The sequence below is a fragment of the Athene cunicularia genome (assembly GCF_003259725.1).
Source record: "Athene cunicularia isolate RWA chromosome 12 unlocalized genomic scaffold, athCun1 chr12_part1, whole genome shotgun sequence".
Taxonomy (NCBI): domain Eukaryota; kingdom Metazoa; phylum Chordata; class Aves; order Strigiformes; family Strigidae; genus Athene; species Athene cunicularia.
This window is the reverse complement of record NW_020799116.1, coordinates 14577536-14605085: the sequence shown is the minus strand read 5'-3', so window position 1 is coordinate 14605085 and position 27550 is coordinate 14577536. Positions and strand designations below refer to the sequence as shown.

Below are 27550 nucleotides of genomic sequence, written 5' to 3'. Positions count from 1 at the left end.
GGCCGGGGCTCTGGGGGAAGCCCACGGGGGAGCAGGCTGTTGCTGGGAGGACTGCAGCCTGCAGAAAGGACCCACGCTGGGAGGAGGATTGTCTCCTGTGGAATGGACCCCCGCACTGGAGCAGGGGAAAAGCGTGAGAGTCCCCCCCCGAGGAGGAAGGAGCAGGTAATGAACTGACCGCAGCCCCCATTCCCCCTCCCCCTGCACAGCGGGGAGGGAGCAGATACAGAAATCTGGGACGGAGGGAGGGGTGGGGCAAAGGTGTTTGTAAGATGTGGTTGTATTTCTCACTATCCTACTCTGATTTGATTGGTAAATTAGTGGTGGTGGTATTCAAATTAAATTGTTGTTCTTTCTTCCCAAATCAAGTCTTGTCTTTTGCCTGTGACTGTAACGGGTAAGTCAGCCTTCCTTGTCCACATCCACATCCCCAAGCTTTTTGTTGTGTTTCCTCTGGACTTAAGCCATGACAGCCACAGATAGGGTCACCTTTAACACACTCTAGTTACTTCTAAATGTAAACCTGGAAAGAAGGAGGGTCTTTGGATTAAGTTATTTCCTAACCCAAAGATAGGCTTTTTAAGAATTACTTCAGATTATATGTAGTTCAGATATTCTATCACATCAGATTTAATGTAGATTTAAACATGTTTGCATGTTTAATCCATGCATAATTCCACATATGCTGTCGTTACTGACAAGTTTAATTGCAGAGAAACTGTTCATTTTACAGGCTCCTTCAGAAGATGTCACAGGCCTGACTACTGTCACTGCTCTCCCAAAATGTTCACTGGTCTCCCCTAAGGAAGATGAGTTTAGATCTGCACATTTCATAATGTGGATGCTGCTTTGTACACTTGCACAGTTCCAAAGAGAATAGATCTGTATTTTTTTATAAAAATGTAAAACTCCTATCTTCACTTTCTGCAGCTGTTTGATACAGCAGCCACCCCAAACCAAATCACTCCTTAGCATTCTTAAGCAAAATTTGAAAATCTTTAAAGTTTCAACAAAACAAGATCGTCCATCTCAGAACAGTTTAGAGAATAAAAGAGGTATGTTGCACAAGACAGGGCATGTGGGTGGAACCCAACAACAAAACAACCCCCCCAGATTGCTAATTTCCCTAATAAAGGGAGCAGTAGTCAGTCTTCAAACTACTTGTGCAACAAGATATTTTTAGTCTCACGAAGAAGGATCCTGGAATTGCCAAAGGCTGACAACCATTTAATGGGAGCAAGGAGCAGTACAGATATTTAAATCAAAATAGCCAATGTAAAACTGGATTTCAGTGGACATCTGAAAAGTGCTTCCATGCTTCTGTGATACTTTGAGAAGTGTCAGAAGCCATATCTTAGTATTCTGGTCCATTTCATTGCACATAATAGTATATCACTCATACTTTAATTAACACATTTATGTTTCAGTTTACAAAACACAGTGGCTTACCGTGAATAGGAACAGATATGCTGTAAGGGCTGTGAAAAGGCATCCAATATGTTAAACCAGCAGATATTCCAGACCTTTTGAGTATTTATTGATATTGATGGAATTCTATTATCAAGAGGAAAGCTATTTATGTTCAGGCATAACTAAAAAGTTGGTCAAACAAAAATAGGTTTCATCTGATTGAGAAAACTGAAGTAAAATATTCGTTTCCTATCAGTATATTGAAGATTTCAACATATGGTCTGTTCTTGCCACCATTTTTTGTTATGTTTCAGTGTCTAAAGAGAAAGTCATAACTGGTAGCAGCTGCTCATTTATGGGAAAAGTTTCCAGTTATCTTGCTTCACAAACTTCCATTAGAAATAAGTGGCCATAAGTTGATATTTCAACTATATATTTTAAATTATATCCATTCATGTGTTGACACTACTTGCTAAATACGCTGGTCAGAATCATAGACAACAAGCTGCATACACATAGGTTTGCAATAGCAGGGTATTGAACCTGGTTGGAAAGAGAGGAATTACACATATTTTGTAGCTGGGCTACAAAACCTCCTAAGAGAACATCTGTGCTAAAAGGCACTCTGCAGGTTTTATCCTAAAAGAAGAATGGGCAGAGTGTCCTCTCTCCCTTCAGATTTTTGTTAGTTTTGAGCATTGTGGTCCTAAGGCTCCTATTGTGACCTTCAAGGAAAGTAGCGCAAGGCATTCTTTGTCACAGTTCATAAAAACATAGCCATATGGTTAAAATCTCCCCTTACTGCTCAGGTAAATGTGACCTGTATCTATCTGAGATTATACAGTGTAATAGGATATTCCATACTAATTATTGAGAGAACAGGTATAATTTTTATGTTGTTGATAAGGACACAATTCCATTAAGATATTAGGAAAAAAATTCCACTTCTTTTATTGGGCTATTCATTACTAAAGCTTTTGAAGAGAAATGGGAGAAATCTAAAAGTCATTAGAGGAAATACAGTAAAGCTTTACCACTGTGCAACCAAGAATGCAAATTTCATAGGACCAGAAAGAGTATAATAAAAGGAACTATGCCTAATCTATTGCAGAGGTATTCTGCTGACAACAGGAAGGGAATTCCTGGTCCCTTAACAGCTATTGATTAGGGATTCTACACACAGGAATAAAGAAAAAAAAAAAACATATAAATGTGTTGGGTGCCTAAAAAAAAAATTAGAGTAGACCCATGAATTATTGTGCTAACCTAACTTCCTTTGTAAATTTTGGCTTCTATCACATAGCTATATTTATAACCTGTATTTATATTTTGCAGATGCTATTTTATTTAAAAGAGACTATATGAACAAGGTTCTCCACATTATTTAAAAACAAATATAAAGTGAGCTTGGGGGTGAGGGGGTTAATATTACTTATGAGTATATTTTACTCTTGATCCATGGAAAAATCAGGTACACGGTGTAGGTCAGAAGAAAGCCATCATAACTTGAATGTGGCTCAGGTAATGACATGTGCCAAGATGTGACCACAGATCGAATATTAATAGTTGTCAAGGAATTTAGAGTACACTGTATCTGTGCTATTGAACATTTGGACACTTAAGTAACTAAAATCATATTTTTTTAATGCTAAATGCTAAACTAAAATAGTGGACTATAAACAGTCTCCTAAAAGCAAAGAATCAAAGAGAACAAAACATTTCCCAAAATGTCTGCCTTTTGATATAGTTAAACATAGGTCCATAGCTAAAGGCACATAGGGACAGCATGGAACTGTTTGTTTGAAGAGCAGCCTAAACAGTAAATGTATTTTAAGAGCATTAAATACTTTTTTCATAGCTTCTTTAGCTATTCTATGAAAATGCAGGTTTGATAATGATCAAAGTCATTAAAAATCAAATTAGTGATGAATATTGCATTTTCTAGTTCTTAATTACTTCACCAGCTATGCATTATGCACTCTTAAATGCATATTTTCTTAGTGTTTCTGTTAATAGACATTTTAATAAATATTCTGTTCCATTAAATTTTTGCAGGGTAGTTTATACCACTATTTCCCTTTCAGATCTTGGTTTCTCATCCTCAGTTAAGAGAAACTTACTGGCTCAACTTTCCTCAGTTAAGAGAAACTTACTGGCTTAACTTTCTGAAGAAAGAATAATCTACTCATCCAACATTAAGATTTTTCTTTTTTTAATTAAAATTAAAAGTGACCTAAAATCTAAATAAGCTTTTGAGGTTGCAGGAGAATTGATTTATTCCCCCTTTCTGTGCCCCATGCTCAGAAGGGAAGAGACTGCCCACAACTCAGAGCAAATCCACAACTGTTCTAAGTCAGCCTGGTTAATTAGATTTAAACAATAACTTGGCAAAGTGGCAGACGTAGCTTAACAAGCACAGTATCCATCAATACATCCATAGTCTAGCTAGAAGACTAAATGAAAGTCAAACAACATCTATGTTGAAATTAATATTTAGACTATAGCTCTGATGCCAAATAGGGCATATTATCTATGAAGTTATTTACACAATAGCCAGACTTCCTTACCTAGTCAAAACTAATCCTGTGATTCTGGTTTGAGGAATTCCTCACCAGAACCTTTTTCCCCCATGTGCATCCCACTTCTGAAAAAAATGGTTGGGCTGTCTGTTTCATAATCTCCATTTTCCCCTACTAGATGGCATCAGTGGCCACCACCTTTCCTTAATTTTACTACTGGTCCAGAATTGCCATTAAATATATATTTTTTTTAAATTAAAAAATTTATTGGGTTCACTACCAAGTGCACAGAGCTCAGAACTAGAACTGACAGACATTGTAGAAGGGGGGTGTGAAAGGGCATCTTTTCACACCTTCACTTTGAAGGCACTGAATTACTCTACAGAATTATTCCAGATCGTCAGCTACAACTGGAAAAATGGAAAATTAAATTAACAGTAAGGAATCGGATACTCCAAGAAAAGTAGTATTTGTATTCCTTTAGGTACAATCACTGTTCATGTGTTTTACTGATATGAAACCTCCTGATTTATATTTTGGTAATCAATTACTATAAGGAGTTAAATTCTGAACTTTTAAATATAGGGTAATAGTAGTAAAAGATTAATGGGAATATTTATTTAGCAAAATTTCTAGTAGTCTTAAAGGTCAGATTTGGGTTCAGTTTTCCCGATATTTAATCATGAAATCCCTTACAGCATAGCAAGAATCCGTGCAGCTAAAATAATAAGAATCATCGTCTGAGCTGATGTAAGGCTGATGTGATATTAAAACACTAGAAAAATCAAAGCCTCAGTCACTAAAGTATAAAAATACTTTCCTGTGATTGATGAAGGAAAATTAATTGATTTGATGGCAGAGATCCATATTCAAAAGTAATGCAGGAATGAAATTCATATGCTTAGAAGCTATGAAACCTTTGACAACAGGGCTTCTGAACTGCAAGATTTACACCAGATCCAGCAGGCCAAACCCCAAAAAAAGAGCATGTTTATTCAGTATTTCCAGCTGCCCACAGACAACAGAGCATGAACTTCTTTAGCTGCTGTACAGCTGTACCTTTTGTGTCTGGAATTAAGCCACCACAGTCCTCAGAATACAGACATCTTCTAAAACATTTGTTCCTCAAATACTTCCTACAGCACAGCAAATTAGTTTGAAGGTATCGGTACAAAGAACTGAAACACTCCACATTCAACAAGAAACATTACTAGGGCCTTTCAGTTTGCTGCATCATTCAGGTTTTGCCTGGCTTAAAGGAAAATTTAAACTAAAATAGAATAGCACTACAGAAACCTGTAAGACTGTTCAGAATCACTTAACTCATTGCTTGAATATGATTCAAGTCAAAGAGTAGACTGCTGAGGTAAAAGAAGTTACGGGAAAAATAGTAGAAAATGGAACGATATTAAAAGAAAAAAACCCTACATCATCTCAATAACAGGGAGATCAGGAGAATTGCTTCATATACAAAGAATTAACAATTTGAAATGCAAAGTTCAACAATGTAGTTGTGCATATGCAGAAATTTAAAATAGAAGTACTGCAAATGTGCAGGTGTATACTTGTTCTTTATAGCATTTATCACAAATTGCTCTATTTTCCTTAAGATTCTTATCTGCCAGTTTGGTAAAGGAGATTATAAACTGCAAAAGCATGTACATTACCTACCTTTGCACACTATTATAAGTGATACTAGAATTACTGAGTATTACTATGTAATGTGCCAAAGCCACTGCTGGGTTCTCCTGAATTCCCACCTTTTTTCTTCTTACATTTGTTTTACATGAGTTCATGGAAGCATAAGTAAATTTTTCATTACAATTTCTTGAAATGAAAATTAATAGCTAATTTGAAATAAAGCTTCATCCAAATTTGGTATTAGAAAATCCTCTCCTTTCTGAAACAACCTGAAGTTGTAATTTACCCAGTGTTTTATCTGCAGAGCAGTAGTTAAGATACACATTTGTCTGAAAATCAATCAACTTCTGGCTAAAATTTAATAGAAAAGAAAAGAAAGTGGCTTTATAAAACAATTTCATAGGTAAATTAACCATCCTGAATTATGAAGGTCTCTTCAATGGTATGGTCTGCACTGCTTCTAGATACTGAACAGTTGCAAATGTATTGATCTAAAGTTCATTGCTTGCCTCTGCAAGTGACACAAAAATATCCACCTTCCCTGTGTTCTCCTACAATAACCATAGGAAATGCAATATTCATGCTCAAACACAGAACTACTTCTTAAATCTCAAAAGGAAACTACTGATTTTGCCTGGGTTTTCCTGTTTCACATCTAAAGCCTGAAGTTTCATAATTTCAGTCATTTTATAATGGAAATGTTCATCTGCTGCATACTGTTTAGAGCCTTAGTTAAACAATTACACTTCTTAGTATTCAAAACAAAAGAAAGGAACATCTCAAGCCATGGTTATTTTATATACCAGTTAACCAGTTATTGCCTGGAGGGGGAAGTAGGGGAGTGGATATCACTTTTTTGTATTTGCTTTAATTAATAGGGGTTTAGCTTTTTCAGAATTTCCATCAAAGTCTTCTTTCCCTTATCTACACCTTATAAATTTGTAGGTTTTAAGTTTATCCAGCCAAAAAAAAGTGAAGCTTGATTTCAGTATTTAAATAACCTGTGTATATCTAAAAGTTCATTCTATAAGCAGCAAGTTAAAACAGAGAAGGAAAATTAACTCTGACTCAGAGGAGGACTTGCTCCAGATTATCAGGAAAGTTATGTTCCTCCTTACCGAATTGCAAAGGCAATGTAAACCCATTTTGATTAGACAACAGCTTGCCGATGGGAAAAAAAGTACCACTTTTAAATTTGAACAATAGTTTACCAATTGTTATGCTAATTATAATGGCTTAGAAATAAAGTTCTCCAATATGTCCACATCCATGTTCCCAAAAGATTGCTTGTTCCAGTTAAACTGATCCTGCAGCACAGCACTACGCTCCATGTACTTACTCACGGAGCACAGTTATATGGGGAATTGGAAACCTCACCTATTTTCCTGGCTCTTCACACCTGAGCTTTTCATCCTCTCAGATATGACTGATGTCTGGTACAGAAGGAAATACTGCTTTTAACGACTACACTATTCAAAGCATCATTGAAGAGGAAACACAGTTATTCTTTTGGTATTTAAATGCTTGAGCTGTCAGTCTGATAAAAGCAGGTGAGCAGCCATGCTCTAGAGTGCAGACTACCTCAAGACACTGCAGACTTTAAATTTAGGAGTCAAAGAAAGTGCATAGTCACAGCTGAACAGCACAACAGAAAAGGGCAGGGTAATACTGACTGTGTAAGATGTGTAAATGGTATAAATAAGGAGTTTACACAAGTTGACTCACTTCTTGATCACACAATCTTCCCAGTAGCCTTTTGTAAGCAGAAATGAAAACAAGAACAGCAGCAAACCCTGTTATGTTTTCCAGGATTTCCTACCATCTGGTAAAAATGAGTTAAGCAATAAAATGAGAGGAAGAGGATCAATACTTCATAACAAAATATATTTACTAGATTTTATTTGCATTAAAAACTGTGTTTCTACACATTTTAGAATTCCTCATCTGTTAAGATAATTATTGAAAATGGATGATTACTTATTTCTAGGGAAAAAAAAAGAGGAAGATAAGCCTTTAAAGCTCAAAGTATTAAATTTATTGCAGACACTATTAAGCAAGGATTAAAAAGAAAAAAAAGGAAAACCACACAAATATTCTTATGGTGGTAGAGAAAGACTGATCTTAACCAAGTAACTGAAAAAAAACCAACTCTTCAGATTATATCAAGATAGAATAAAAAATATTTATGGACATTTGAAAATAAATTCTTCGGGGCAAACACTAAAGATGATATCAGAGATAAAATGCAGAGCTAAAATACTGACCTGCCAAAGAGAATGTAATTTAACGGGAAACTGCCTTGTACACTGCAGTCATAAGAATATCAGTATTCAACATTTTCTCATTATGCTAGCATGCAAGTACAAAATACCTAAATTAGTCTAAATATTATTCTATGCACCCATTGAGGTATGTCTGAAACAAAAACTGCAGTATAGTACAGACACTCAAGCATTCTTTCAAGAAATTTCTTAAGTGCCAAAAGCAGTCAAGCCTCAGTAGCAAAGAGGCTCAGCAGCAGAATCTGAGCTGCTGTCAGAATTTGAGATTCCACCTTCATCTCCTACTCTTGGCCACTCAACCCTTCTACCTGCTTTATGCCAACACATGACTAGATGTGAGCAGCCAGGGAAGTGATCCAGCTGAAAATTAATCTGGGGAAAAAAACCTAAGCATTCTCTCTACTGTAGCACATAATTCTGATATACAAATTCTAATGGTGAGTGACACGACCAGAGAAGGTGCCCTGCTGGATCTCCTCTTTGTGAACACAGAAGGGCTGGTGGACGATGTGGAGGTTGGAGGCCAGCTAGGGCACAGCGATCACGAAATTATAGAGTTCTCTATTCTTAGAGAGGTCAGGAGAGAGCTAAGCAGGACTGACATCCTGGACTTCAGAAGGACTGACTTTGTCTTGTTTAGGCACCTGCTTGAAAGGATCCCCTGGGAAGACTCTCCCGAAGGGTACAGGGGCCCAGGAAGGCTGGACGATCTTTAAGAAGGAAGTGTTAATGGCTCAGGAGCAGGCGGTCCCCAGGTGCTCTAAGAGAAGCCACCGCCAGAGAAGATCACCCTGGCTAAACAGGGAGCTTTGGCTGCAACTCAGGGAGAAGAGGAGAGTTTACAGCCTTTGGAAGAAGGGGCTAGCCACACACAGTGATTACAAAGAGGCTGTGAGGCTATGCAGGGTGGAAATCAGGAGGGCTAAAGCCCAACTGGAAATTAATTTGGCCTCTGCAATCAAGGATAACAAGAAAAGTTTCTGTAAGTATATCAGTAGCAAAAGAAAGTCCAGGGATAGTTTCCAAGTGATGAGGAGAAGGCTGAGGTGCTTAATGCCTTCTTTGCCTCAGTCTTTAATAACAAGATTAGTTGCATTGAGGGAATCCAGCCTCTACAGCCAGAATACAGACTGGGAGAACACCCCCCCCTGCAATCCAGGAGACAGTCAGTGACTTACTGCATCCCACAGACATACACAAGTCTATGGGACGGGATGGGATACACCCGAGGGTGCTGAAGGAGCTGGCTGGGGTGCTCGCCAGGCCACTTTCTATCATTTATGAGCAGACCTGGCTGACCAGGGAGGTCCCGACTGATTGGAAATTGGCCAATGTGATGCCCATCTATAAGAAGGGTCGGAAGGGCAATCTGGGAAATTACAGGCCTGTCAGCTTGACTTCGGTGCCCGGGAAGCTGATGGAGCAGCTCATCCTAAACACCACCACACAACACATGAGGGACAACCAGATGCTCAGGCCCAGTCAGCATGGGTTTATGAAAGGCAGGTCCTGCCTGACAAACCTGATCTCCTTTTACGATAGGACAACCTGCTTATTGGATGAGGGAAAGGCTGTGGATGTAATTTACCTTGACTTTAGCAAGGCTTTTGACACCGTTTCCCACAGCATTCTCCTGGTGAAACTGGCTGCTCGAGGTTTGGACAATCGCACACTTCACTGGATTAAAAACTGGCTGGATGGCCGAGCCCAGAGAGTTGTGGTAAACGGAGTTAAATCCAGCTGGCGGCCGGTCAGAGTGGTGTCCCCCAGGGCTCAGTTTTGGGGCCAAGATCTTTATGGATGATCTCGATGAGGGTGTCGAGTGCCCCCTCAGTCAGTTTGCAGATGACACCCAGCTGGGTGGGAGTGTTGATCTGCTCGAGGGCAGGGAGGCTCTGCAGAGAGACCTGGACAGGCTGGAGCCATGGGCTGAGCCCAACTGGGGGAGTTTCCATAAGGCCAAATGCCAGGGGCTGCCCTTGGGCCACAACAACCCCCAGCAGGGCTACAGGCTTGGGGAGGAGTGGCTGGAGAGCTGCCAGTCAGAGAGGGACCTGGGGGGGTTGATTGACAGCTGGCTGAACAGGAGCCAGCAGTGTGGCCAAGAAGGCCAATGGCATCCTGGCTTGTGTCAGCAATAGCGTGGCCAGCAGGGACAGGGAAGGGATCTGACCCCTGTACTCGGCACTAGTGAGGCTGCAGCTCGATTCCTGTGTTCAGTTTTGGGCCCCTCACTACAAAAAGGACATTGAATGACTCGAGCGTGTCCAGAGAAGGGCAACGGAGCTGGTGCAGGGTCTGGAACACAGGTTGTACGGGGAGCGGCTGAGGGAACTGGGGGTGTTTAGTCTGGAGAAGAGGAGGCTGAGGGGAGACCTCATCGCCCTCTACAGCTCCCTGAAAGGAGACTGCAGAGAGCTGGGGATGAGTCTCTTTAGCCTAGTAGAAAGCGACAGGACAAGAGGGAATGGCCTCAAGTTGCGCCAGGGAAAGTTCAGACTAGATATTAGGAAGTATTTCTTTCCAGAAGAGGCTGTTGGGTGTTGGAATGGGCTGCCCAGGGAGGTGGTGGAGTCCCCATCCCTGGAGGTGTTCAAGAGTAGGGTCGATTTAGAGCTTAAGGATATGCTGTAGGTGGGAACTGTGCTAGGCGAACGCTTGGACTAGATGATCTCCAGGGTCCTTTCCAACATAGATAATTCTGTGATTCTGTAATGATAACTATTGGGAAAAGCATCAGGAGAAGAATGTGCTAGATTGCTAGCTGGCACAAAAATAAAGTGACTTTTTCAGTGCTCTCTGACCCCTCCCACTAAGATCCAAAGTCCTGCAAAAAAAGAATGAGATAGCCAAGGTCAGAATACATTAAACCACACACATTTGCCAACTTTCAGGTTTGGGTACTAAAATAGTGAGGAGATACAATCACAAACCACAAGGAGTAGAATTTGAAATAAATAAAACTTTCTCTAAACAAAACTCTGCAAGTTGAATCACCCATTGAGAGAGTAAGCCTTCAGCAGAATGTAGAGAAATTCTACACATGATGGGAATTCTTTCAAAAAGGCATATATACAATGCTGTGTCTCACAAATTTTCAATTATCTAGCACCCACAGGAGGACTGAAGAAGTAACCCTGAAATAAACAATGCCAGCTGGACATGAACACCATTCTCCAAAACTGGCAGATACCTGCAGCAAATGCAGAGAAAGATTGGCGGAGGGGGGAGAAAGGCAGTGGGGAAAACACACCCACACAGAGTAATAATAATAGAAGTTGGGACCAATTTGGTGTAAGGTAAAGATGCCTTCTTATTTCCAAACTACTTCTTTACTGTTTTGTAGTTTGGTTTTGGGTTGGGTTTTGGTGTTGTTTTTTTTTTAATTAAGATATGTTAATTATCTGAAATATTAATAACACAACTTACCATAAAATACCTAATAAATATGGGAATTTTTTTTATATTTTACCAAGTTATTCCAAAAGCTTAGTTCAAGGATATCAAATAGAACAGATCCTAGCTCACATATCTGGAAACAAAATGACTCAACTGGACATATCTATAAAGTGCACATCTAGAAAGATTTTGGAACCACAGGTTTTCAAATACAGTTTCCAACTGGATCAAGTTACCAGTTTCTTCTGAGACCACTGTGACATGAAAAAACAAACTCTCTAGTTGAAACAAGTATGGAAAAATATATTCCTAAATATTATTTTGCTTTCTTGTAAATTTGCAAAATTTTCCTTCTGATATTCCATTCTATGCTTAGCCATTGATGGCACCAGTTCTCTACACACTGAAGCACTGCTTTATACAAAATCTGAGTTCTGAAAAGGATGATAATGCCCTACCTGTTTAACACAGAATCTTTATTACTGGTGGCTTGAATTCATGATTTACGGTTATAAATATATATTTATTTAAGAAAACAAAAACTCTTCTGTAAAATATTATTTAGAAATAATTTTACTTGGACTTTGCCAGACTGGCACTGCTTGTTCATTTTGCAGTCCTGAAGTCAGGATAATGCAGTGTACTCAGGTGGAAAAGCCTATCATGAGTATTCTTGTCTAATTCCTCAAATTCTCATTCCGACAGCTCTCCCTTTTGAGGGGATGAATTACCCAAACAGGATGAAGAATGCCTGGTTTTGCTTTCTTAAGCAACTTTGTGCTTTCTGCTCTATGGCTCCCTCCCCTCTTCCTTAAACCCACTAGGGAATCTGAAGACAAAAAAAAAAAAATATCTCTAGTGTAAGGAAAGTACTAGATTATTCATAGACAGTTATGCAGTTCATTCATTTCCACATTTCAACCAAACTAAGAATGAGTTATGTGCTATAAGCAGAACAATAAACATACTAAAACAATAAAAATATAAAATGAAAATGAATAAATGTTATCCACAAGAGGGTGATGGCCTTCTAAGCAGTTGTTGTTAACCAATGATTAAAAATTATGCCAAATCTCTCTTAAGTATCAGAAACTTCCTAGTAAACCCTATACTAGCATAAAACACAATGTCCTCCTGAACACAGATTTTGTAGGAAGAACTTCAGACTTCCAGAACACTGTAATCATTCCAGTGCTATATTGGAATTTTCACAGCAGTATTAATGATCTCCAGAAATACAAAAGGGCTGTAGTTTCATTTTGTTTTTTACAATCTATATCAAAACAAGTAAGACAATATACTGCATAGTTAGATGTATTTATGTGAATATCAAACTCAGCACAAGCCTTTATTTTAAATAGCTTTTATATAGGTAACGCAGTCTGGATTCCAGAGAGCTGGGCTGACAAGTAGGTACTTTTGCAGTGGCATGGGAAGTAATACAGTCTTGGCTGTAGAATAAAGGGCAACTGGGAATTTTTGTTTCCCTCAAAACTCAAAGAGATACAGCTTAGTTTCTGTCCTTTGGAAGAACAGAAACTTCTGACACAGGGTAGGAATTTAATATGATCACTGAATGCAAAACATTCGGAATATCCGAACATATGTAGAATTTTTAATGTATATGTATCTATGTGATAATTACATATATAATTAAATAGACCAGTTGGCTTTTGTCACAGACCTGTTGATTTCAGTGTTTTTCAAGTTTGAATTGAAACAGTTTATTAATGCTTTAGTTTAGCAAGATTTAAATCACAACCCAGTATTTTACCTCCACCTTCTACTGTATCCAGCAGGAATACTGTACCATGAGACTTAGGCATTTCTTCACTGAATTAGTTAAGAATACTCAACTTAATCAGTAACCATTAGATATCTGGAGCTGACAATCACACAGAACGTAAAAGTTCAGACTAAAAATAGGACTATTCTTTCAGACTTTATACCTACAAATTGAAAGAGCTATACATCAGTTTACGTGTAATTTAAAACAAAATACATAGGAAGTATTTAATTTTCAAAGCACAGCTTCCTGCCTCTTTGTGTTGTTTTACTTTGAAGAAAACAGACTCTGCAGTGAAAATTGCACTCTGAACAATTAAATACTGTAGTCAGTTAAATGGGAAACCTGAGTCTGTGCAAAAAGCAGACCTTTTTTCAGGGCTTGCTGCTCCTCTGAAGCTTCATCCCAATGTGTGTTACACTTTTTCTCTAGAGTTTCTGCTGACCTTTGCTTTTCTTCTACAGAAATGTGATGTGGTGGAGACCTCACACTCTCATTTAATTACAGATGGAACTGGAATAGAGATTACCTTACAAGACCTCAGTGTTCTCTTAGTCTCTAACACTGAAATATTTACATTGATTTGCCTCAGGATTTTTCTTTTGGCAAAACCCATCATTTATTCATTTCCCTTCAGGGTTCAAAGAGCACTTCACATGAAACCTAACTGCCTTCTTTTCACATGCATTTTGTTAGCTTTGTGTATCATCTTCAAACACCAAGTAAGAGCAATAACTATATTGTGGCAGATGCTTAAGGAAATCCAAAGAGTAAATAACATTTCCCCATCGCACAGGCCAAATATTCTAAAAGTACTAAATTCAAAAGAGTTACTTGCTCCTGCTACAGGGAATCCAATCTGAACCAAAGTTATCCTCTATAAAGTAGACAAGGGCTCCTGAATGCTAGTTTCTTTGCTAACTCAACTGACAGATATTCTAGTATTAAATTCAAGTAGCAAATAACATCTTGCAACTGACAGATTTTACAACTGACTCTCTGGCACCAGGGAAATACACAGTTCTATAGTCAGGAATGCTAGACACCTTGAACAGAACAAATGACAGTTAAAGTCAGAATCTGACCCTGCATGACATCAACAAACCATAAGTCCCAGACATGCAAAAACTCAGAAGAAAATTGAATCAGTGACTAAAAGGTTAAGTCACCATCGTAACATTCCCCTCACCCTGACACAATCTGAAATGCATCTTATGAACACAGAAACATAACAGAAAAGATTAGAAAGTGTCATGCAAGTTTATGTTCAAATTATATACATATATATATATAACAAATAATGCTTTGCAGCACAGCCAAAAGGGTTGTGGTTTTCAGAAACAGCCTAAAGGATGGAGTTCCCTATGGCAGGCTAATAGAATATGGCATTACTGACCCCCTGGTAGGCAAATTGGGGACAACTCAGAAAATTCAAGATGAAAAGACAAAAATGAGGGAAAATGTCTGAAATAGTAAAGACTAAAAATGTATGAGAAAGGAATGACTCTTTTTAATACTACTTCTTCTTTCTCTCCTCCTCTTCAGATGATGGGAAATTCTGAAGAGTCATTCCCAGCATTTTTTTCAATTAACTGTAAGGCCTCAAGGTTTTAAGACAGGAAGGAAGCCAGTTTACAGAAGCTAACAGAGAAATAAAAATATTTTTTAAAAAAACACCCCATAAACTGCAAGCTCCATCACAATCAGTGGAAAAGAAATTCACCAAGGATGTATTATGATGTATTATCTATGATACCTGTGAGAAACTGTATTATTCATGAGATGAAATGTTCAGTTAACTTCTTCAGGAGACTTTATTTATGCTTTGTGAACGTTGCTTTCTAAATAGTCTCCTGCGTTACCAAATCGTTTACTATTTATGCAATGTATCCAATATCTCCCAATTCTAATAAAACTCAAAGTTGTTTATAAACAAATTACCTTTCTCTTCACCTCCTTCATGTCATTCTGACAGCATAAAGCACCCTACTAGAATGCCTACTCTGGACTGATCCCTAATTTAAGGCAGGAGTCAGCAAAAAGCGGCAGCTGCCATGCTTGAGGTACAGCTTACCCGTATGTACTGAAGGAATACCTTCAAGCAGTGATTCAAGCCTAAAGCAAGGATAACTTCAAGGTAGTTTTATCCAACCTATTTCCTGCTAGATCTACATTTTTTGAAGTGATCATCTCTGAGACCCTGTCAGGATCCTGGCTTCTCTACAAAGGGTTTTACCCACATAGCAACATGACAATCACTGTTGAACAGCAGAACAATGCTTCAAAGCACACCAGAATGGGGAACACAGAAAGCAGCATTCATCTGAAGCTGCAAGTGAAATTTAACAAACAGATTTGAATTACTGAATTCAGCTAAGGCATCAACTAATAAACCTATAGCCTTTCAGAAAAATCCTCATGCAATACTTCAGGTTTAAGTTTTACGCAGCAGATGATCACCACCATTACAGGACAAAAAAACCCCCACAACAGAAGCAGCAGCACTTTTTGTAGTATCTCAGGGATGTACCATCAAACACTAGCTAACGATATGAATATGTTCAAAACTGGTGAGGTCACAATTCTGAGTCGTACAGCATTACACAGTTCCTAACCCCTTTTACTGGAATGCTGTTTCTGCTATAGAGTCAACCCATCTTTCCTTAAAACATGTTTACACTTCTTTATGAGAACACTGACACTCATTATTTGACACTCATTCTAAGACTTCAAGACACAACTGAAATATCTTCAGCAGTGGCATACTTGAGAATGACCTATATCCTGCATTAAAAAAGTCACCAAAAAAGGTGACCTAACTGACTAAAGTAGGTATTTTGCTCATATTCATTTAAGTTTAAATCACTTTTTCAACAACTTTTAATTTCTAACATGATAAATAATGTCTAAAACATAATAATAGTGCTTCTTCAGATGACAGAATTATACATGGTATATCCTAGAGACTAGAATTCACGCTCCTTATCTTTTTCAAATACTGGGGGCAACAGAACATAAAATCAGCATTTACTTTCCTTAGATCTCTTTATATCTCCAAAATGCATTGTTACTATCCTTTCCAAATACCCATTAACATGGGATATAACTTTCATATGGCTCAAACTATTAGTTTCTACTACATAATGTATATATGCTTATTATCATTATTAAATCGGAATACCGCCAAAAAGCTTCAGTCATGACTTAACAAGTACTTGCACACTTAGAGGCACACATTCCCCTTATTCTTTTTCTAGCTCACTACTTACTAAGCTTTTTCAGATTGAAAAATCCCGTAAAAAAAAACCCCAAAAACCAACACAAAGCAGTTAAAAGGAACTACATTCCCCATTCACCCTTAAACAACTGAATTATTGGTTTCTCAAAATTTCCTTGGATATCTACAGCATTATGACAACCTCCTTATCTCTTTCCGCTCCCCACCACAGAGTGAGTAACTCTTCTTCATCTTCAGTAACAGCAGCATAAAAGCCACTTCACACCCTTCTGGCAGGGCTTATTCCCCCGTTTCACACCACCTATATGCCATCACTTCTCAACAGAAGACTACTGCTATTTTAGGCTCCCCCCATTTGACAGAAATATTTTTATTTTCAAATTAGAAAAAACAGAAATACTGATCTACTTTTGTTTCATTATACTTTCATCTTCAGATAATGAAGGTTTGCTCTATAGTGAAAGTTTCATCTATTCCACACATTTAAATGCTTAGACACTTTGTCAAAAAAAGAAAAATTTTGCACTTACTTAACTTACTATCAATGTAATTTAAATGAAAAAAACAGTGAAAACATCCAAAATAAAGTTAAAACCAACAAGTATGCATGCAGCTCTTAAAACAGAAGTATTAAAAAAAAAAAGCTGAAGAAAGCAGGAAACAATACAACGAAAACCAGAAAATAAGGTGAATGAACATGCTGAAGGTACTAAAGAGACTTTCACTGGTCATAAATTCTATATTATAAATTTGAGTTGAAAATATTTAAATTTATTACCTTTTCTTGAAAACATACTTGGTAAAAAAAAAATCACTTTTGTTATTCTTATTCTTATTGAATTAGTTTATTAATGTGGTAACATACCTCAGGAAGCACAGTAAAACATGAAGAGATCATTTCCATTGCTCAGGTTACTAGCTTTACCTTTTGTGTGCAACCTTGTACTTCATAAATATTAACAACAAGCTTCAAAATTTGTGGTGTTGCACACATGTACAGAGAGACAATGAAACAGGCTGAACGGTAAAACTCCTCTGACCACCTCTGCTATTCAGGAACAATGGGGGCCACCTTTCCAACCAATAATCAAGTGTGTACTTCGATGCATATTAAGGAAGAAAATAACTATTTAGGAACTCAAACTGAAGACACAATTGCTGGCAACTCTGCATATTCCACTAGGATCAAACCTCCAGAATGTCAATGAGCATGAACATCTCAAAAAAAAGATGAAGAATAATCTCAGAAGTGGACACAGTGAGGAAATAACAGATCTTCAACTTCCTTTGACTTACATTTAGAGGATGCCAGCGGGGTCTAAACAATGAACTGTCCAGTTTGGAAGCAGGCAGGGTTGATCCCAGCCATGAAAACCATTGGGCAAAGTTAAGACGTGGTGAACTTCTTTAAATATGTATTATTAATGATAGTAATAAATTATTATATTAATACATTTTTCAACTATATAGTTTAACAAGTATATAAATCATTTATATCCTTTTTAATAATTTTTTTTAACTCCACCAACTAGTTCTCATATAAGCTAGCAAAGTTACAGCCAATTAAATTATAGCCCTTACTTCCTGACTTTACAAGGCACAAATATGACTAAAAGAGTGTACTTTGCATGATGTGCAATGCATCTGAAAGCAAAATAAGTATATATGTTATGTCTGGCTTGGGGGGGGGGTTGTAGAATGTATACATTAGCCTGATCAAAGTTTTTCTAGGAATATACTTTAATCAGCACAAAGAAGGGAAACATCATTTCAAAATACATCTTAGTGTATTTTCTTCTACTGTTCTACTTAGATACTTGTCATGAATCAAAGTAAAAATGAAAAGCATGTGAAATAACATTGAGTAGCTACTTGCAGTTCTGAATTCACGAATACACATACCCTTATCTACTGATTATTTTTTCAGCTCTATTCTGTTAATTGCAGCATATGAGAGTTATTCATATCGCTACAGATATATTAAAATTATTTCAAGAAATAATTTTGTATTCAAAACTTTGAGCCTCTCACAGGAACTGTTCACTATCCTTTTTATCCCTTCTCTTCATCTCAATCAGTACCAAACTCCTGCAGTATCAGGACAGGAACTAAACTTCAAATGATCAAAATTTATAATATGTTTTCAAAGAACACATTAGGTAAATTAAAATTACCTAGTTTACTGTGAGAAAAGAAAAAAGGATCAAGCTCACCATTTATTTTCAACAACAATTAACCATATCATGAATGAAAGAAAGCCACTGTTCACTGCACACAGTGGCTCATTTTGTATTAATTAGGTAGTATTGAATAATGACATTTATAAGTAGGTAAAGGGGGCATTATTTTGTGCAATTGACTTTACAGTTTACTTTTGAAATGTCACAGTAAATCTAATTCAGTTATTGCAATGTCATAAAAGCAGCATATCAACTAATGAACATTAATATGTTGTCTTAGAACCAGCTAATCCAAATGGATAAACTAGGTCTCCTTCTTTTATGACAGACCGGCAAGAATCTTGGGAATGAATACTGCTGAATAATTTCTTGTATCCTCCCAGTTCTTTCCACCTCACAGTCTTCTGCTCTCCACTGAAATCTTCTACATTAACTCTTGCTTGAATGTGTTATATAGAAGATTAGAGAGAATAACTATATAGAAGATTAGAGAGAATAACCTGGAAAAAAATATGCAAGATCTGACTGAGACATTGCAAATGGATGATTCCAAGATGAATAATAACTTCCAATGGTTAAAAACACTTAGAGTACTTCATGTCTCTACATATATAATCAATCCACATATAGAATAATACTAATTTTGTTGTGAGAAAATATGTCACAAAGAATATGAAGACTAGAAAGACAAGACAAGTAACTTTGGATTGTAATAACAAAGAACTGGTGCTCAAAGCATACATTTTTCAAAAGTAAAATAATCTTCGGAAGAAAATCAGGAATGTCCAAGTTACTGTCCAGAAACTTCTTCATGGGTCTCCCTTTGCTTCCAACAGGTTTCATTTTTATCAGTTTTCTGTTGAAACATATCCTACTCTTTCAGACTCTTTCTCCAATTTTTCAAATTTGGTTTCATTCACAATCCTATTTTCTAGCATGTTTTTAACCCTTCCCAGCTTGACATTATCTGGGTGTGTAATAATCATTCAGAACACTAATGAAAGCCTCAAACAAAGGACAGATCCCTACCAGATCCTATGAGACATCTTTTCCATTTCACCATGAATCACTGATAATTACACTTTGACGCAGTCTTCCAATCAGATAGGCATCAATACAATAGCAATTTCATCTCATATGCTTCCCACCAGCTTGCTAATTAAAATCTTCTGAGATAATGTAAGTTTTCCTAATTTTAATGTTACTACTGTTTTTCCTTTATGCATAAAGCCTGTTTTCCTGTCATCTAAGAAAATTAGACTTGCTTGACTTATTCTTGACAAATCCATATTGTTAGTCCTTTTTTATATATATTTTGCCTATATTCCTTATATTTTAGAACTAATTAATGATTTTTTTTTAAATACAATTATTACATTTTACAAATAACTTTCTTTGATTGTCCATAACAATATTTTTCCAGGAAAACATCAAACTTATAATTCACTCGTTTATCTTTTTTTTTTTTTTTCCCCTTTTCTTTTTGGCAAGCAGCTAGATTTACCCTTCTCCAGTCTCCTGGGAGTTCCCAAAGCTGGCTATGAGACTGAGAGCCCCATTCAGGGTCGATTTCATCACACACAGTCAATCTGAAAGCAGTTTTTAGCATTTTAATAAGAGACATCTCAGCTTTTACAAAAGGAACATTCATAAGCCAGTAACCCTCAGGCACTCAGGGAGAGGTCTATCACTTTTTAGTATAGATGGGATACACTGCATCAATTTTTTGTCCTTAAAATTATAGCTTTTTGATAATTGAAATTAGTTGCTGGAAGGAATCAATAACCGTGTGGGTAAGTAAGACTGACAAACCAGCTCACACAACCAGCTTGGACTTCCAAAGCCCTTCCTTCAAAAAGGCTCCTCTCCAAATGCTTACAAGAAAACTAAACAGCAACTAGATACAAGAGATGGTCCTTTCACACATAAATATTTGATTACAAGAGAGGAAATAGCAGAAATACATGGTCAAGTCAAAAAAAACAACAGAAGGCCCCTGTGGAGTTTTGCTGGAACCTGTGGCTGGACTTTGTGCTGTCTGACATATACTAAGCAACCCAGAGAACAGGGCAAACAGTGAGATGACTAATTTTCCTCACGACACTAGGTTATTCAGGGCAGTAAAGACAAAAGCCAAATGCAAAGAAGGATTTTATAAGACTAAGCAAATAGGCAAAGGCTGGCAGATGAAATTCAGGGAGATAAATGTGAAGTTATACACATGTGAAAGTAATCCTACCTTCATGGATAACAAACTGGGATCTAAACTGATTATAAACACTGGTGAGATTCTTCAGCTATGATAAACATGTACATTAAAATATTAGCTCAGTATTCAGTAGCAGTAAAAAAAAAAAGGTCATCCAGTGCTAGAAAGATCATGCAAGTTGAGTGTTGGGAATTGTTGGGAGACACGTACAGAATAGAAGGGCAAACACTGTAACATCAATGCATAACCCAGTTTACACCTGTATTAGGAGAAACATGAGCTGTTTTGGTCTCCTCACCTCAAAACAAGAAAGTAAATAGTTCTGAAAAATAAAATTTTACAGTTTCATGAAAGGAATTATCACACATGCTAAGATTGTCCTGTCTGGAAAAGAGCTGAGGGAGGGATGTGATGATGGTGACCTATAAAATCACAGGTGGCACTGAGACCAGCACCAGACATCAACTATTTCATGCTTCTTCCAGTACAAGGAACAAGAAATCCTAGCAAAAGCAGACAAAGTCTAGTGCAAAAAACAAATGAAAAGCAGTGGTTCTTCAAAGAAAAGTCGACAGAGTTAAGCACACAGAAGCTATAGCTGGATCATAAAGAGTATGCAGTGGAGATATCACTGTATACTAGATCTAGTCTATGAACTTTTGGACATTATTAGCAATGGAATACTGAGCTACCCTGTCTTTACATTATTTTATTACCGAGTAAGGATTTATGTTAAATACATAGATAGGGTTGGGGTTTTTTTTGTTAGGTTCACCCTTACAAGAAAATAAGAGCACTTGTTAAAAATAAAAAGCTATAATATTCTATGTGATTAATGAAAAGGATGACTCATAACAGAGTTACTAATTTACTTTACCTTTTTGGAAAAAAAAAAAAAAAAAGGCAAAACCACTTTGGCAGGTGACAAAGTCTCTAAATACCAGATTCAGATACCAAATGCCAATACAAGATATTAATGTGACACTTCTGTAAGAAAAGCTACCAAAACAGAGTGCATCAGAATACTCCTCCTACTGCTAAGGTGACACTAACACAATTATAATGTCGAACCAATAAAGCTTTGGAATAGCAGAACCTCCGCTAAACATGTTTTTGATACCATTGGTTCTAGCAGCATCCTAGTGCACCTACTATAAATAAATATTAAGTAACTGTCAGTCTGGATATACAAGTTACACAGAAAATAATAAATTAATTCACTACACTGAATTCCTGATCAAGGCCCAGTCAGTTTCCTGCTGAAGTAACTGCTATCAGGCTTGTTAATTGTATATATATTTAGGTCCACGACACACCTAAGAAGTGGAAAGTTTTATGGGAAGTACTGCTGAACACTAACTCAGAAGTAAATTAAAAATTTCAGTTGTTGCTGCCTGCCAGCAAAGTTTAGATTGGGAATCTGGAAGTGAGAGAAACACAGGATTGTGTTTTTGTCTGGGGAAAGTTAACAGATGGTCTAAAAAGGAGCAGCTTTAAAATAAGACCAGCAGCCAAAAAGTGTGTGGAGACAGCAATACAAGAATTTTTTGATCTATTCTGTGCCACTGTTTTGTACAGCGTTGTGAAATAGCATAGTCTCAAAGCTTGATTTTATAGCTTTATTCATCCACATTAAAATACTTTAATCTTTTTAGAGCTTTGGGAAAAGAATGTAAATAGAAGTATTTGAAATATATATTTAAAGGATGCTCTTTTTCTAAGACACAAGTCTCTGAAAATACAACTTCAACTTCATTCTGTAATGTAGAACTACAGAAGATTACATATGGGTATTTAATGACACATCTTCTTTTAACTTTAAAAAAACCTGGTCAGCTAAATCCCTATGCAGCTCTCACAAAATATGCTTCTGGATAGTTATACTTTTGCAGAGATGGCTCATTCACCTCTTCAGAAGAGGCTGATAAGTATATTTAGACTGTTGCTGAAAAAAAAAAAAATAGAGAAAGTCTTCAAAATAAGAAGTAGTGACAAACGATCATTCTTTTCAGCTATAACATGAAAGAATGCTGCATGAAGGAAATTATAACCTGTATTCAGATTCTTATTAATGTGCTCTCCTACTATTTAGCAGCCAGAGGCAGAGAGATAAAGACATACCAATTCTTGTTGTAAATGACAGACTTGTTCCAGCATAGGACAAAGTACCATAAACAAAACATCAGGTATTTAGCTGTAAATCAACAGAAAGAAACTTTCAGAATTAATTACCTGATTTTCTTCATGGGAAACTCTCATCTGTTCTTTAAGAACTGACATTCTGGCCGCTTCTTCTTTCCTCAATACTCTTTCTTTCTTTAGCTCAGGACTCCAGAAAGTTTTGATGCTATTCATGGAGGATCCCAGCTTGCTGTCCTTAATGTCTAGTTCTTTTCTGAGAAGATCATTTTCCCTCTGTAGTTCTTTAAGCTGAGCCTGCAGGTCTAACATGGTGCTATCTCTAACCTGTCTCAGCATAGAAGGAACCTGATGGTGGTGATGGTGTGAAGATGTGGTCAGACCTCCATGCTGATCAGTGTAAGAAAGGACATCTGTGTGCGAAAGTCCAGCTGAAGCAATATTGGGACTGCTCCCCATAGCTGTGACTCGACCACCATACACAGCTCGATTTGTAGCCCTTCCAAGAGTCATTGTGCCCTTTGGGAAAGTAGTAGAAGCTACACCTTCATGGTCACTCAGATACATTGGTCCAGATGTTGCATAGGCTGCATTAAGGGACTGGATGTTCTCCATTGATAATGTCTTGCCTGTTCCTCCTCCTCCTCCACTATTTGTTCGCCTATGGCCCAGGCGAGGAGATCTTGGCAATCGAGGAGACCTGGAGGGACTTCCTTCTAAGTTGCTGATTGTTCTTGCACTTCCATACATTTTTCTTCTACTTTGAGGTACTATTAAGTAAGAAACTAGTAACACTAAAGTTGAATATTAAGTTTATAATTCCAGCTAGAAATATTGGCAGTTTCACTGCATTCTTCCAGTAGGCAAAAATCTATTCTTCCTCTAGTCAGAGACCTGAAAAAGAAATTATCAAATTAAGTAAATATTCATCTTGGGAAGTAAGTTTACAAGTAATCAGCATATATTGGAAAATAAGGTAACCCACTTCCTAATTACTTTAAAAATAAAATTTACTATAAGCTTAGTATTTCAGATTACTAGTTAAAAATGCATTTTCACACTAATTTCATTCAGAAAAAAAACTCCTCATTTCTTTCTTGCAGAAAATATCTTGACATTTTTACTTAATTTAACAAGCTTTATGTTGCAATAAACAACAAGGGCTCAAAAACATCTTAGCTGATATGTTAATAGAATTAACATCTACAGCTCTTTTTTCTCCTTTACATAATTCCACATGGTCAGTCATTTAAGAACTACTCAAACTATGATATCACATTTTCAAAAGACAGTATGAAAGTAGCAATTCAGCAGTTCTGTATGTTCTTTAATAACATTAAACTAAGAACAAGGAAATAAGCAGGAGTTTTAATTGTTGTTTGGATTAACAAAGGGGTTTTTGGATAGGAAAAATGATGAAGGAAACAATGTTTCTAATAGTTCAGCTATTCTAATTGTTCAGTAAAAACATTTTAGTAAACAAAACCCAATAAACCTAATCTAATTTAAGTGAATATTTCCTTGTAAACAATTGTCACATATTACAACACAGTATTATTTTTTCAGTGAAGTACTAGCTGGCCAGTATTTGTTGTTAATATGCTTATCAGGAAAAGATTGCATAACCATAATCTAGGTTTTCATTTACAGAAGTGCTTGTGAAATACAATTTTCTTTCTTTTCCTATGGATATCATACTATTACTTTGAGAGAACTATCCTTGTAATTTAATTAACCAAACAACAGATAGATGTGGACCAATGCTCTGTTTTCAAATTCTTCAATACTATGACTATAATTTACCAAGTTTCAATTAAGTTGATTAACTTTACATAGCATAAATATACAATAGGACTTCTTTTTTCCCAACAAACCTGAACATTTCAATAAATCTAAGGACCACCAATTTAATACCACAATCAGATCTAGTACCATTTATTTCAAAGGTAAGTAGAGGAAGATCTAGAAAAGTTGGATTCAGTCAAATCCATTAATCTTTAACCATACCCTCAAGGCATCCTCATTATCTACAGATGCATTATTTGCCAGTGTTTTACAACATCTGTTCTACATTTGCTGTGAAAAAAAAGTGTTGATGCATGGGCAGGCAGAAGAATGATTTAATGTCACATTTATTATTAAGCTCTAGTATATTAAATTCTCACCAATATTATTGATACAAATGATGTCAGCAAACAAGAAGCTGAGTTCTCCACTGATCATTATCCCACACAGCTTATGTGAATTCTAAGAACTGCTTGGTATATGCTACATTTCCATCAAGTTTAACAGACAGAATAGTCTAAAGCATTTTTGTTTCATTTTAATTACCAGCATGCATCTGAATTAGCTGAGATGCTTCAACTAGTGCAACTTGTTTCAACTACTATCCTGCAACAGTGGCCATTCTCGTGAATTTTTACCTCCTTCCCAAGAGGTCACAATAGTCTGGTGTCAAGAATCACAAGACTCAGAAGTGGAAGGCACAGCACTACACTACATAGAAATGTTGATGACAATGCCAGTATGAGTGCTGGGCAAAAATGTAAGGGTGTGGTATTTACTCAACATTGATGATTTGGAAACACTGAACCCTGTACTGCACCCAGGATGCCCCATTAAAGAGTAATTCATTTCACTGTAAACACTGCCCTTGGCAAAGTGGATCAAACAAACTAACAACATTGTTCCATACAAACTGTATTAACAAGATCAGTAATTCTGACACAAAACATTACCACTTTTTGCCATTTACGAACAATTAGACTATGCATAAAGCAAAGCAGGGGTAGCTACTTCAACAAGAAAATTTAGATTGTAACTATTTAGGAAGACAGATACAAAATTACATCCTACCCTCTTCTACTTCAGGATCACATAACTCATAAAATAACATGAATATTTTTATATCTAGAGGCAAAACTCTTGAGCCATGAAAACCTCTTAAAGTTTCCAGAATTCAGCCCCATGGCACACAGATTTAAAGGAACCATATGCAACTTGCTGATTTACATTTTCAAATTTTGACATTTTTTAAGTATCCAAATCTGTCCCCCTTTTCAGTTGTCATCCAGCATTCAAGAGATGACCTACAGCTTGTTCCTCAAAAAAATGGTGCAGCTTTTCTGCCACTTCAAGTTCAACGCACTGATCAGTAAAAATTGTATCTCATCCTGGTGACCTGGGCAATGCAATTGCTTATCCTAATTCTCAAGTGCCAGCCATCCTCTGGCCAAATAACATCACTCAATGCACTCTGAGAAATCCATCCTCATGTATTTCTGGTTTCCTGAAAAAGTTCTGTAGCTCTGTCAAAGATCTCACATGAGATCAGAGCTGATGAACTTTTTTCTTCCACTGGCATATGGCAGATCCTGAACAAAAGCAACTTTCTAGACTGATGCAATTCTCTCCACCACTACCCCACCACCACCACCACCACCCCCAAAAAAAATCTGAGCTGGTGAAAAACTAAGATTGCTAGCCTAAAAACTGTCAGTGTCACTTCAAACTGGATACAATCAAATATTTTTAGATACAGTAGCCCTGATACATGGCCAGGTCATGGGAGTTGGTGGTTGATTTGTTGATCCTCAAAATATAGGTATAGGATACCCTTACATCATATCATTACAGTTTTTGCTTTCCATTGCCATAGTCTGATAAATAGGCAATTTATGCTTCTTCCTTTGAGTCACTTAATATCCTACTTAGCTTTTTGGTTTATGTCTCCGATACGTATTTTTAGGTAGTTGTTTTGCATTTTAGAGTTTATTAGTTGTCATCTGTCTTCTTTTCTCTACTTGTGTGAAGTTTTGAGAAGTTCTCATCTTAAAGGAGAGAACATGTTTATCTTGCTTAACACTCCATTGTTTACCATTGAGCCCTACTGAAAAAGGGAATCATCATCCCTCATCCAAGGGGAGGCTACTTCTCCTTTAATAATAATGTTTACATACTGATTTAACACTCTCATATGCCTGTGAAAATTCTGAAAATAACAGGAAAAAAGAGGTGAAACACCAATAACCAAAGAAGCATTACTTCCTCCACAGCTTTTTCAATTCTTATTTTTACTTCCCCACTGAAAATGTTTTAATCAAGATGGAGACCTCTATGTAGAAAGAGCAAACACCCCGACAATATGCTTCGTTTTCTTACTTTCACAGGCTACTAAGGATAGCTCACAGATCAAAAGCTGAAAACCGCAATTTAAAGAAATTCCCTCAGTTTATCTCTATTTTCATTTGCAATTCATTGCCTACTATAACCTGAATTATACAGACTGGCTTTCTTGCCAACACCTTGGAAAAAAAGAAAGCATGTGAAAGTGTGCTTTTTGGAAGTGCATCTTAAGGATAAACCTTGAGCCTTCCTTTATGGCTAAGAAGAGTCTCAGACACAGTAGAAGCCATATACCACTGCTTTATGGAAGAAGGGAGAAGAGCACCTACATCATTTTCTACTCTTTACTGCTTACACACAGAGCCTTCCTAGCTTCAGGAAGATTTATTGTGTGTCTCAACACATCAGGAATTGGAGGCATGAAAAAGCAGTATCAGCCTCGGGGACTCAACAACTGCCACAGAGATCATTGTCTACCACCTGGGAAAGAAAGAGAGATTCCTTCTCCCATCTTCCCATAGAACCTGCTGACACAGAGCCTTCCAGTTGAACTTAAGAGTGGACAGATGAGATACAGATGATTCTATCTTAAAAAATTATTTTATACTGATATTTTAATTGG

General features: G+C 36.9%; 1 protein-coding gene across 12 annotated transcripts in view; it reads right to left on the bottom strand.

Annotated features, from left to right (window-relative positions):
• The window catches only part of ERC2 (ELKS/RAB6-interacting/CAST family member 2), a 532940-nt gene that overhangs the window by 490284 nt on the left and 15106 nt on the right, over nucleotides 1-27550 (bottom strand). For all 12 annotated transcript variants that reach the window (XR_003399297.1, XR_003399299.1, XR_003399301.1 and 9 more), the window contains exon 2: nucleotides 22897-23697. Coding sequence is in view for 1 of the 12 variants with exons in the window: in XM_026857422.1 (XP_026713223.1) it covers nucleotides 22897-23553 (657 nt within the window). In the remaining 11 variants the exon portion in view is untranslated. The remainder of the gene's footprint in view (nucleotides 1-22896; nucleotides 23698-27550) is intronic.